This window comes from Sceloporus occidentalis, unplaced genomic scaffold (assembly GCF_023333645.1).
Source record: "Sceloporus occidentalis isolate IW3139 unplaced genomic scaffold, rSceOcc1.0.p SCAF_132, whole genome shotgun sequence".
Taxonomy (NCBI): domain Eukaryota; kingdom Metazoa; phylum Chordata; class Lepidosauria; order Squamata; family Phrynosomatidae; genus Sceloporus; species Sceloporus occidentalis.
This window is the reverse complement of record NW_028317112.1, coordinates 2,139,611-2,151,248: the sequence shown is the minus strand read 5'-3', so window position 1 is coordinate 2,151,248 and position 11,638 is coordinate 2,139,611. Positions and strand designations below refer to the sequence as shown.

At 40.7% G+C, this 11,638-nt stretch overlaps 1 protein-coding gene across 1 annotated transcript; it reads left to right on the top strand.

Annotated features, from left to right (window-relative positions):
- The first annotated feature begins 1,039 nt into the window (after positions 1 to 1,039).
- On the top strand, positions 1,040 to 4,768 carry LOC149281456 (proteasome assembly chaperone 1-like). The gene is made up of 7 exons (XM_089499311.1): positions 1,040 to 1,161; positions 1,716 to 1,825; positions 2,872 to 3,017; positions 3,177 to 3,239; positions 3,396 to 3,594; positions 4,202 to 4,338; positions 4,694 to 4,768. Exons 1-7 carry the CDS (start codon positions 1,040 to 1,042, stop codon positions 4,766 to 4,768), a joined length of 852 nt encoding a protein of 283 aa, XP_089355437.1.
- The last annotated feature ends 6,870 nt before the right edge of the window (positions 4,769 to 11,638 follow it).

Genomic DNA, 11,638 nt, shown 5'->3' with positions numbered 1-11,638 from the left:
AAATGGTACGGTGTAACAATAAACTTATGTTCTCAACTAATTTCACATTTAATCAAATTACATCAAAGACATGAGTTATTTAAAGGGGGGATTATTATCATTAAAAAAGATCCCATATTCTTTCTTCTCTTGCCGGCGCACAGGAGATCAGGCTGTGAATTGACAGCCTGGACTTCTCACTGCTACCTGAAGCCAAAATGTATGGCCTCAAGCTGAGCGATCGAGCAAAACGGAATTCAAGGCGAGCACCTTCACATTCAGGGGATTTGAATGCCTGAACTTTAAATGCCTGATGCCTGCGCATAGGTGTGTATGTGATGTGAGAGGGAGCGTGTGTGTTAGAATGAGTGTGTACGGGTGTGTTAGTTGGTATTAGTGAGTGTGTGTTAGCATGTGTAAATTTGTCTAAGTGTGTTTACATATGTGTGCCACAGTGTATGTTGGAGGAGGGGCAACAGGCAATGATGGCAGAGACAAACTGTTTGGGACAAGAGAGCACAGATAAACTGGTTGGGGGCACTGACAAGCTGAAGAAAAGATGGCACAAGCAGGCTATATATGGAGACTGATAACCTGAGTGGGGCAAATGTGGCACTAACAAGCTGTAAGGTGGCACAGTGGGACATGTTGCTTGGTGAAGTTGGGGGCCTCATCATATTCTGCAGCTGTAAAATTGCCTTATTCTAGTCTATAAACTATAATGATTAATAAACACATGTTTGACTATAGTTATTTCGGGGCAACAAAAAAATCACCATGGAAACCAACATACTATTTCCGCAACTCCCCTCAGTACTGTGGAGTGATCTCCCTCTGCTGGCGGTAATCGGATATTACAGTCTCCTGTTGGGTCTATGATAGAGAATCGTTGTCGCCATCTGCTGGCCGCTGTCGCGCACTGCATGCTCAGCCCGTCCACCCCTTGCACATTGCGGCCTGCAGCAGCCTGGGAGGCGGGTACCTGTGTCATACCGCCTACACAGCACTTTCCTCGGAGAGACCAGGAAGCTACCGGCCGCTCAGGGATCATCTGGCTGCCATGGCCACGTTTTTCGGGGAGGTGTTATCCGTTTACTCCCGGGCAGTAGAAGACGACGAAGAAGAAGAGGAGGAAGAAGAGGAGGAGGATAGAGCGATCAGGAGGGAGTTAGAAAAGAAAAGGTAAAAGCTGCAATTAACCCGTTCGTACCCCGCAGGTAACCTCCAGTAATCATACTACCCCTCCAGGGGCATGCGGTCTCTTATTACCACTTAGAGTGTAAGCTTTGCGGACAAGCTCGGTCTCCACTCTCCACAGTAAAGCCTGGATACCCCCAGGGGCTGGGGGGGGGTAAGGGGTAAAAAATATGTTTATTTCACAGTGTGGCTTCCTAGCTGCGTATCAATTCCATCCATCCCCAGAATTATATTATTATTATTATAATAAATATTATTTATCAGCCAATCAGTGTGTGAGTGAGGGCATGGCTCCCAAGTCTCCCTTTTTATGAGGGACAGTCCCTCCTTCAAACTTGTTTGATGGATGCCACCTCTAGCCACACGCTCCTAAACAAGTGCCGCTCTGGCTGTTTGAGAGACGTGGCAGGGGGTTATATCCCATTTTTGGGGACCCCGCGCATCCAAACCCATTACGTGAAGCTGGAATAATCGTCTGAGCAACCGATTGGCGCCGTTTAGTCGATGAGGAAAATCATTGCAAGGCGTTCTTGTTGCAGAGAGGTCCACGTCTCCTGGAATCCCCCCATTGCTGCTGTTCTAGAAGAATCCCCCGACAAGAAGCTTCCTTGCTGTCATTTTGTACTGGCCACCGGATCCAACGCCGCAGGTGAGTCTGCCGTGCGAGCAGCTCCCATAACGCTCAGCCATAATATGGATTATGGAGCATCAGGGGCGTTTAATTATTATTATAATTTATTGTTGTGTATATATATATATATATATAAATAGCACCATCGTGTTCCACAGTGCTGTACAACGGGCTGCATGTTGGGAGATCCCTATTTGCCATCTCTGCAGCAGAACGCCAGGGGTCAACATAGAAACCTCCGGCAGATCGGCCCCATCCGGCCCCCATCTAGTCTGCCTGTTTTTCCTCCTGTAAAGACTCAGAATCAGGAGCCATATGCTTATCCCATGCATGTGTAATACCCTCACTGTATTCCCCTCTACCGCTTCTGCTGGGAGGCTGTTCCACTTATCTACCGCCCTCTCAGTAAAGTAAAATGTCCATCCATTCTGACCCTCTCGTGTTAGATGATGGTCTCTGGTTCTGACATTTCTCCTCCTCTGAAATAAACTCCCCTCCCTTTCATGTTTTAGGAATAGGGTTTTTCTTGAGTTTCCTTATAAACAAAAATGACTGCCCCCCCCCCTTGGGTTTATTAACAGACCTCCATCAATGTTTCTGGAAGGCAGTCTAGATCATTCGAATACTGGAAATAAATAAAATGATTCCCCTCCCCCACTGAAGCCTTTTATTTCACCTGCTCCGAAGTCGTGTACTGATGTCCATCGATAACCGCAGCCGTGGTTTCGCGACGTCAACTTAATTAGGTCAACTGCTGATGAGCTTCTAGATTGTAAGCTCCGTTGGGCAGCTTCTCACCGCTCGTTCCTGTAAGCCAAAGGGTTACGTGATGCACGCTGTACAGCACTGCGGAATATGATGGCGCTATATAAATCAATAAATAACCATTAGAATAAAGTTTTGAAGTCTATAAGGTCCATATGGTCAGGGTGTTGGCCGTAGTTCCAGCTTTGGTTTGCTGAAGGTGTTGGGAGTGAATGTGCCGCTGTGTCCGGTTTGGTCATTGGTTGATCTTCTTACTGTAATATTTCCGGCCAACGCTTTTCTTTTTTTTCTTTTTTTAGGTTTCGTGGCTTCCTATATCTTGAGTTCTGGACGTTGGGAGGTTTGTGGCTCCATCAGACTATGGAACGAGAGATGCAGAGATTCCAGAAATGATGGTCTTCCCTCTCAGTCATCCTGCACCTTCTATCGGTCGAGCGCAGGCGAGGTAAGCGGGTTGGCACGGGGTCTGCTGGACAAAAGCTGAAATATGGCTGCCGCCGGTACAGATCCCTCGAGTGTCCCATCTATCCTCGCCGACGTAGAATGCCTGCAAAGTAACTTTGTATCATATTAAACTGCTAACAGTGACCTTCCTTTACTCCAGACGATGCTTTGCCAGTGTAGCTGCCACGTTGCAGAAGACCAGCTGTTCCAATGGTGCGAGGAGGTAAGACCCCGAGAGTCTAGAACCGTTAGAGAATTAAAGAACGTCTAGAACCCTTCTTTGTTCCACCGTAAACCTGTGACTTTTTTAGGAAGGCTTGGGGGCGATAGTATTTACAAACTACTCAAACCCCCTTTTTTTTTTTCTTCTTACGTTAAGGTGTTTAAAGGTCTACAGAAGAACAATTTGAAAGTCACTGTGCTCTCCACCTGCCCGGTGTCCGACTACAAAACGACCGAGTCCACGTACAACCTGCCCGTTCCCTTCCTGAAAGCTTTAAAGACAAACCGCTACCAGGAGACCATACCGTGTTCTATGATGGAGCAGCCCAATATCGTGGATGGTCTACCTGCTGCAGGTAGGAGACCCCTACACCGGTGGTCCGCGTTCCTTACCGTGAGCGGACGTTTATTGCGTAATGTGGTAACACCGGGTGGCAGGTAGAGCTGGGTTGATGAGTAGCGCACCCTTTCTTTTGGTTTTGTCGCACAGTTGGAAACAAAGAAATGAAATCGGGACTAGGAGAGCTTGAGTTGGGGGTATTTCCGCCATTATTTATCATTCTGCCCCGTGATCGTAGAAACCTAATTACTTGGTGTTCCCATGATCCTATAGAGTAACCTATATAAGCAAAGGTGTAGAATTTATATCATTATTTATTCTTAGTATCTTTTTCTTTATCATCGAATATCTCAGGCATGAATCATATTCAGAACTTTGATACATATGATATTATATCCTCTTTTGTCTCTCCATATAACGGCCGCAAACGTCACTTAGTGAAGGAGGACCTTTTTTACTATTAACTTATGAGTTAATATAGACTATATCATGGACTGATATTTCCTGGTGTCCAGAAGCAGCCTGTCGTTCCTATAATCTAAAATGAATATAATATATACAATAATAGCTATTAATATACATTTTCCCCGGACCGTCATTCTCTTTTATTATTTTCTTCGCAGTGTTGACGTACTGCCAGGTTTGGGAGATACCGGCTGTGCTTTACCAGTGCTACACGGACATCATTAAGCTGGATACGGTCACCATTGAAGCTTTCTGTCCTCTGCTGTCCGGTCCCAACATGAGTCGCCTGGCAGCGGTGAGACGTTCGTGAATCTGGTGGGATGAGTGGAAAGGGTTTAAGGTTACATATAAAAATGGTTTATACGTCCCGCTCATATAATAATGACCCTTCTTGGTACGTTGAGCAAATAGCATCTAGTAGATCAATCATTGTATTCCTTCCTCGGTGTAGCCCTCAGAGACCCTCGCAGACCCTGAGTACAGTTAATTTAAGAACACAGAAGCGTTTGTGATCATCCACATATGGTTTACGAACCATGAGATGTATAGGTTATTAGAGATCCCCTCTTTATTTCCCTTTTGTTATGGTAATTCTTATATACTTTCCAACTTTTTGGCCAATTCATTAACCTTTTTTTTGTTTTCTCCAGGATCCTGCAAAGAGTAGAGAAGCGGTGAAGAAAATCGTAAAAGACCTTGAAGTTCAGAGCAACCTCTACGTATAGTCCGGGACGCGATGTGACTAGGATGCATATATTTTGTATACCGTGCTGTTTACTGTAAAGGATAATAAATGATTTTTTTTGTAGGCTGTTTGATATGCGTTAACGATGACGTCACTAACACAGTTTTGTATTTGTTTTTTTTAACCCCTTGATGACAATTGCCGGTCCGGGCACGTCACCGAAAATCGTGACGATTATGACAATTGACGTGCCAGGACCGGCACGTCTTTAAACGGGTGAAAAAATCGATCCGATTTTTTCACTCAAACGGTGTTGCTCTAATGCCTCGACATCGAGGCATTGAGCAACACCAAAAAAAACATTCCCGGCCCCCCCGATCGCTCCTAGGAGCAAATAAAAAAACATGTTTGAAAGACTGCACGTCTTTCAAACATGGCGGCGCCCGCCGCCGAAAAACGGGTTTAGGAAGCGATCGCGAGTCGCTTCCTTTGCTTAGCTGGTGTTGCTAAGATGCCTCAGTATCGAGGCATCTTTCCAACACCTGTTTAGCAAAGGAAGCGACTCGCGATCGCTTCCTAAATGCTCAACTTACCTTCCCGGTGCCGGCGTCTTCGAAACACATGCGGTGTTTCAAGATGGCGGCGCCCATCAAGCCGGGGGCGGAGCCTGCTGTCATCATCGGGGGGGGGGGTGTTGCTGGATGTCATGGACATCCAGTGAATAACACCCCTAGTGGTCAGATCACTCATAAGAGTGATCATGATTTGATAAATCAAAGGCAATGTTTTCTAAACATTGCCTTTGATCAGTATTGGATCTGCCTCCCTCCTTCACTTGCTTCTAGTGAGGGAGAGAGACAGATCGGTGTGTTTTTAGGTATTCTCAATAATATATATATATATTGATCCAAAGGCTCTTATAAGAGCCACCCATTTAATATTAACCCCTTCATTGCCATTGATCACTGCATAAACAGTGATCTTGCATAGTGGCAATTGTTTTTGGGGTTCTTTTTTTTTACATTTTTTTTTACTTTTTTTATTTTTTGTACTTTTTTTTTTAGGGTTTTTTTTTATTTTTTTTATTAGAGCCATTAACCCTTTCCTTCCCCACTATTTTTGCTGCAATTGTTGCCATGCAGCGGTATACGGCTGAGGAGGCATGTTCCAAATTTGGCCCTTTTGCCCCCAAACAATCTGACAAACCCATGCATGTGGGGTATCAATGTACTCAGGAGATGTTGCTGAACACATATCGGGGTGTTGTGTGACAGCAACAACATACCAGGAGCTGTAATTTTACACCTGAAGTACAAAGTATGTTTAAAAAACAGCAAAAACAATTACTATCACAAACTTTGACAAGGGTTGGTGGTAGGATTAGTGCATGGAAAGGGTTAAACTATCAGCATCTAAAATACCCTGGGGTGTCTAGTTTTCAAAAATATATGGTTCGGTGGGGTAAATTTAATTTGCTGGCTTCAAAGATGCCCCAAATACCACATGGAGACAGAATTACCAGATTCAGAGAAAAATGGTTTTGAAATAGCAAAACGCTACTTGTACTTATTGCCCCATAACGTGTAGAAGAAAGCAAAAAAACATAAAAACATTGGGTATTTCTAAACTCGGGACAAATAGTAGAATCTATTTAGCAGGTTTTTTCAGTAGTTTTTTATGATGAATAAAAGATTTTTCAAATAAAAGTGAGAAATTTTTTTTTTTTTCAATTTTTCGTCATATTTTATTATTTTTATTGTAGAAAATTACATCATATATAAAAAATTATGGTGTCTGAAGAAAGCCCTTCTTGTCCTGAAAAAAACAATATATAACTTGTGTGGGTTTAGTAAATGGGTTAAGAGAAAATTACAGCTAAACACAAACACCGCAGAAACGATAAAACAGCCATTGTCACGAAGGGTACAAAAAATAGAATCAGCCTTTGTCACGAAGGGGTTAAAGAAAGACATCCCTTTGTGTATATAAAAGAAATATAATAGAAAATGTTGTAAGGAGATACATTGTTGCATAAGAATTGGCACCAGATGGCACTTTTATGTGGAATAAGGTCATATTAAACAAATTCAATGATTGGTTGGCAATACTGCTATATAATAACTTATCCATACAATCTGTGTAAACTCGTTTGATCAGGGCCCTCCTCACCTGTTGTCTCTGTTAGTCAATTTGTTATATTACATACTACTTATTATGTCCTGTCTACCCATTGTACAGCGCTAGGGAATTTGATGGCGCTATATAAAATAAATAATAATAATAATTCCCATGACACATACATACATCATGTATGTTGATCTCTATCCGTGCTAGGAAGACGTTCAGTTCTCCTACTTAGACACAGATCAGCCCTGCGGGCTTTCTGTCTCCTCCACTTCCAGCACTAGCCAGCCATCTCCCCTCTTCTGTAAGCCCCCGGCTATATCTATCTGATCGGACCCTCAAATTTACCCCTGCTGGTAAAGCCATAACACTAGACCTCTTGGCAGATATGTTAGGATTGCCACTAACATCCCACGGCGGTGTTTTAAACCATTTAAGAGCCTATAGAGAAATCTTCCCAAAACCCAGTTGGTAAATAAAAGGTTTCCTGATCAGATAGCGACATACAAGTTAAATGCGGTGTCGAGCTGCACAGAGACAACATTCAATTAACGATAACAATTTACCATCTCGACTGTCTCCTACCGTGGGCAGGAGATGTAGACGCGGCAAAAGTTTGTTATCCCGGTTGGAAAGGATTCCTTTCATTAAGATGTTGATCGTTCTGAAAAGTTTACACCAAACTTTTTTTTTTTAAAGAGAGTATCGCAGTTCTGTAGGAGAACGCACTTCGCTCCCAAGTTTAAAGGGAAGCTTGAAGTTCCGCAAACAGAATCCGGGCCTTTAATACGTTTTACATCATACAAAGAAACTCAATGAGGCTAAATCACGAGAATGGACGTTTGTACGTCTACACACTAGCAGTTGAGGAAACCACTAAAATTGCTTTGTCCAAATTTTCTAAGGCCGTTCCGATTTAAACTCTAGAGCCCTTCCTACCTAATCCAGCTCTGATCGGAAACAAAATGGCGTAGATGTTTTTTTTTTAAACAAGTGTTCTGTGTCTGACCGTGGGAAGAAGTTGGAGAACGCAAGGAGGGTCTCCCAAAGCACTTTCCATTTCTGCAAAAAAGTCACGTGTCGTGGGTGTCCGACCCCTGTACGCTAAGCAAAGATATACCCCGATACATCTCCTTGGTGTTGGAGGGGAGGTGGGTGTAGGGGGGCATATGTAGTTTATTTGGTGGGTTTGTTTTAGGCGAAGGAGATGCAGAGACATAGCAGGTTTCTCCTTGGCTTTATCGCCAGAGGTTGCGCTCATTCGTTTTCACCCATATATACTAGCGGGAAAAGAAAGTTGCCCTTCATTTTGTAATTGTGGCTAAGCTGCCAGTGGCCTGGAAACGGGAATCTTACCCCAGCCTTGGAGATAATTTCCATATCACTAAATTATTGAATTCGCTTTAATGCCTTAGTCGCTTGCTTATAATTTGTTATTCTTAGACTGTGGTCCTGGAACACCACACACACACACACACACACACACACACACACACACACACACACACACACACACACACACACACACACACACACACACACACACACACACACACACACACACACACACACACACACACACACACACACACACACACACACACACACACACACACACACACACACACACACACACACACACACACCATCTACTACCCTAAAGCAACACATACATTCTAAAAACATACACTCAAACTTACACACACACACACACACACCATCTACCACCCTAAAGCAACACATACATTCTAAAAACATACACTCAAACTCACACAACTTACACATACGCACACACACACACACACTCCCTTCCTCTCCTATTGTCCATGCAGCTCCCCTCACTTTAGCGACATTCACTCACTTTATCATGTCCTTGACTCATCATACATTTTCTTCTTCAAATTTGGAATTTTTAAAATTATTTTTGTTTGTTTTTTTTGCAGACGCACCTGTGCTGCATTTATCCTGTTTATCCTATGTACTTTTATTGAGAAATGTACATATCACCATTTCAAGTTTAAAAAAACAACAAAACACATACACCAAAAGTTTTTATTATGAATGCCAACAGCCCAACATTTGATATAACCCAAACCACAAACAGTGCAAAAACTACATTTCTCGTTAATCTATGCAAATTTCCAACAAAATAAGTCCATAAACGCATATTAAAACGTAAGAAATGTATTTTCATTCATTTACTGTGATCACCCCACTCAGCCCCTTTAAAACAAGGGGAAATGGATTCGTTTAACCAAGTACTGCGTGCAGAATCCTTTTTAGAATAAATAGTCCTTTTTTCCTGCATTGACACGGCTCAACCTGTGCAGGTCCGTGCGAGGGACCTTCTAAAGATTGCATAGTTTATCACTTTTAAATAAAACGCTTTAGCTTTCTGCAAGAGTGAAGAGGATCCAATCCTCCAATTAATTTAATAACCAAAATAAGTGCAAAGAGCTTACATTAAACCACGCGACAACAAACAAATGCATCTGCCCACAAAAGACAGCGCTTAAATCGGTGTAAATAAATAAATTAAAGGGTTTACCTAAACCAGGTTTAGTTTTCTGCCTGGAAATGCATAGACTTTAAAGCCATTAAAGCTGAAATATGCCCTTAAAAAGAGGTATTTATCACATAGGCGCCTCGAAAAATAAGCAATGTGTATTAAACTGTCCAGAAGTTAAAGATACGTTAAGGCACGTCTAGGATAAATAAATTGGTTATCACAAAATAATAATAAATAATATCTACAATCGCTGACGCATTTCAAATAAAGGATAAAGTTTACGTTACATCTTTCCCTCTTTAAGGACACTTTCTGAACGGCTTTATGATTTTGACCTACGAAACCTGGAAAGCAGCTTGCTGGATTAGCAAAAAAAATAATAAATTAAGCATTTTCATTTTATATTAAATGTATTATACATAAACAATATAAACATAGGGGGGGTTTAAACAAATTTGTTGAAATAAATGGCATCGATATGTACCAATAGGAAGCAACATCCCTGATCAGGTTTGAGGAACAGAAGGTTGTATTAAACGTCTCCGGAACGCACACATTTCTTTTTTATATAATTTGAAACTTACAAATTATCTCGACGTTAAGAGAAGTCTGTAAACAAAGCACATTTGTGCAAATTTGTGTTCAATGGCTAATATTCCTAGGGACGTACTAAACAGCATATTGGGGATGATGGGATGATGGGATGATTGGCTGCAATGTTCAGCACTATCAATAGGTGTCAGTATACTTTTTACACTCATGGTAAATCAAAGTATGTTCTTTTTGGTAGTTCTTGATACTAAGTTGCAACGAATACATTGCAAAAAGAAGCTGCAAATGTTTAACTGTTTACTTGCTGAAATACATACAGTTTTATAACGGAATCATGGTAAATTCTATAGAAATAATAGAAACATTTTAAGTAATCAACATATTGATATAATATGGTACATGTATGTGCAAACACCATATTTTACCTGTTTTGATTGGCACAATATGGGAATATATATTATTATTATTTTTATATGGGGATTATGGGTGGCATATTATAGTTTCACATGCTAAGGAACACATTTGACCCATTTCTGATAAGAATATGGGAATATTATTATTTTTACATGGGGATTATGGGTGGAATATTATAGTTACACATGCTAAGGAACACATTTGACCTGTTTTTGATAAGAATATGGGTATAAATATTTTTTTACATGGGGATTATGGGTGGAATATTATAGTTACAGATGCTAAGGAACATATTTGACCCATTTCTGATAAGAATATGGGAGTATTATTTTTTTATATGGGGATTATGGGTGGAATATTATAGTTACACATGCTAAGGAACATATTTGACCCATTTCTGATAAGAATATGGGTATAATTATTTTTTTACATGGGGATTATGGGTGGAATATTATAGTTACACATGCTAAAGAACACATTTGACCTGTTTTTGATAAGAATATGGGTATACTCATTTTTTACATGGGGATTGTGGGTGGAATATTATAGTTATACATTCTAAGACACATATTTGACCTGTTTCGGATAAGAATATGGGTATACTCATTTTTTACATGGGGATTATGGGAGGAATATTATAGTTACACATGCTAAGTAACACATTTGACCTTTTTCTAAAAGAATATGGCTATAAATATTTTTTTTACATGGGGATTATGGGTGGAATATCATGGTTACAGATGCCAAGGAACAAATTTGACCTTTGTCTGATAGGAATATGGGAGTATTATTATTTTTACATGGGGATTATGGGTGGAATATCATGGTTACACATGCTAACACATTTGACCCATTTCTGATAAGAATATGGGTATAATATTTTTTACATGGGGATTATGGGTGGAATATTATAGTTACAGATGCTAAGGAACGTATTTCACCTGTTTCTGATAAGAATATGGGTATAATTATTTTTTACAGGGGGATTATGGGTGGAATATTATGTGTTCCTTAGCATGTGTAACTATAATATTCCACCCATAATCCCCATGTAAAAAAATAATTATACCCATATTCTTATCAGAAATGGGTCAAATATGTTCCTTAGCATGTGTAACTATAATATTCCACCCATATTCCCCATGTAAAAAATATTTATAGCCATATTCTTATCAGAAATGGGTCAAATATGTTCCTTAGCATGTATAACTATAATATTCCACCCATATTCCCCATGTAAAAAAATATTTATAGCCATATTCTTATCAAAAACAGGTTAAATATGTTCCTTAGCATGTGTAACTATAATAT

Excerpts from the sequence above, each read along its gene's own strand:
- LOC149281456 (XM_089499311.1), top strand. The coding sequence starts at position 1,040 with ATGGCCACGTTTTTCGGGGAGGTGTTATCCGTTTACTCCCGGGCAGTA. Across the intron at positions 1,162-1,715 it reads AGGGAGTTAGAAAAGAAAAG|AGAGGTCCACGTCTCCTGGA; the intron begins GTAAAAGCTGCA and ends TTCTTGTTGCAG. Across the intron at positions 3,595-4,201 it reads GGATGGTCTACCTGCTGCAG|TGTTGACGTACTGCCAGGTT; the intron begins GTAGGAGACCCC and ends TTTTCTTCGCAG.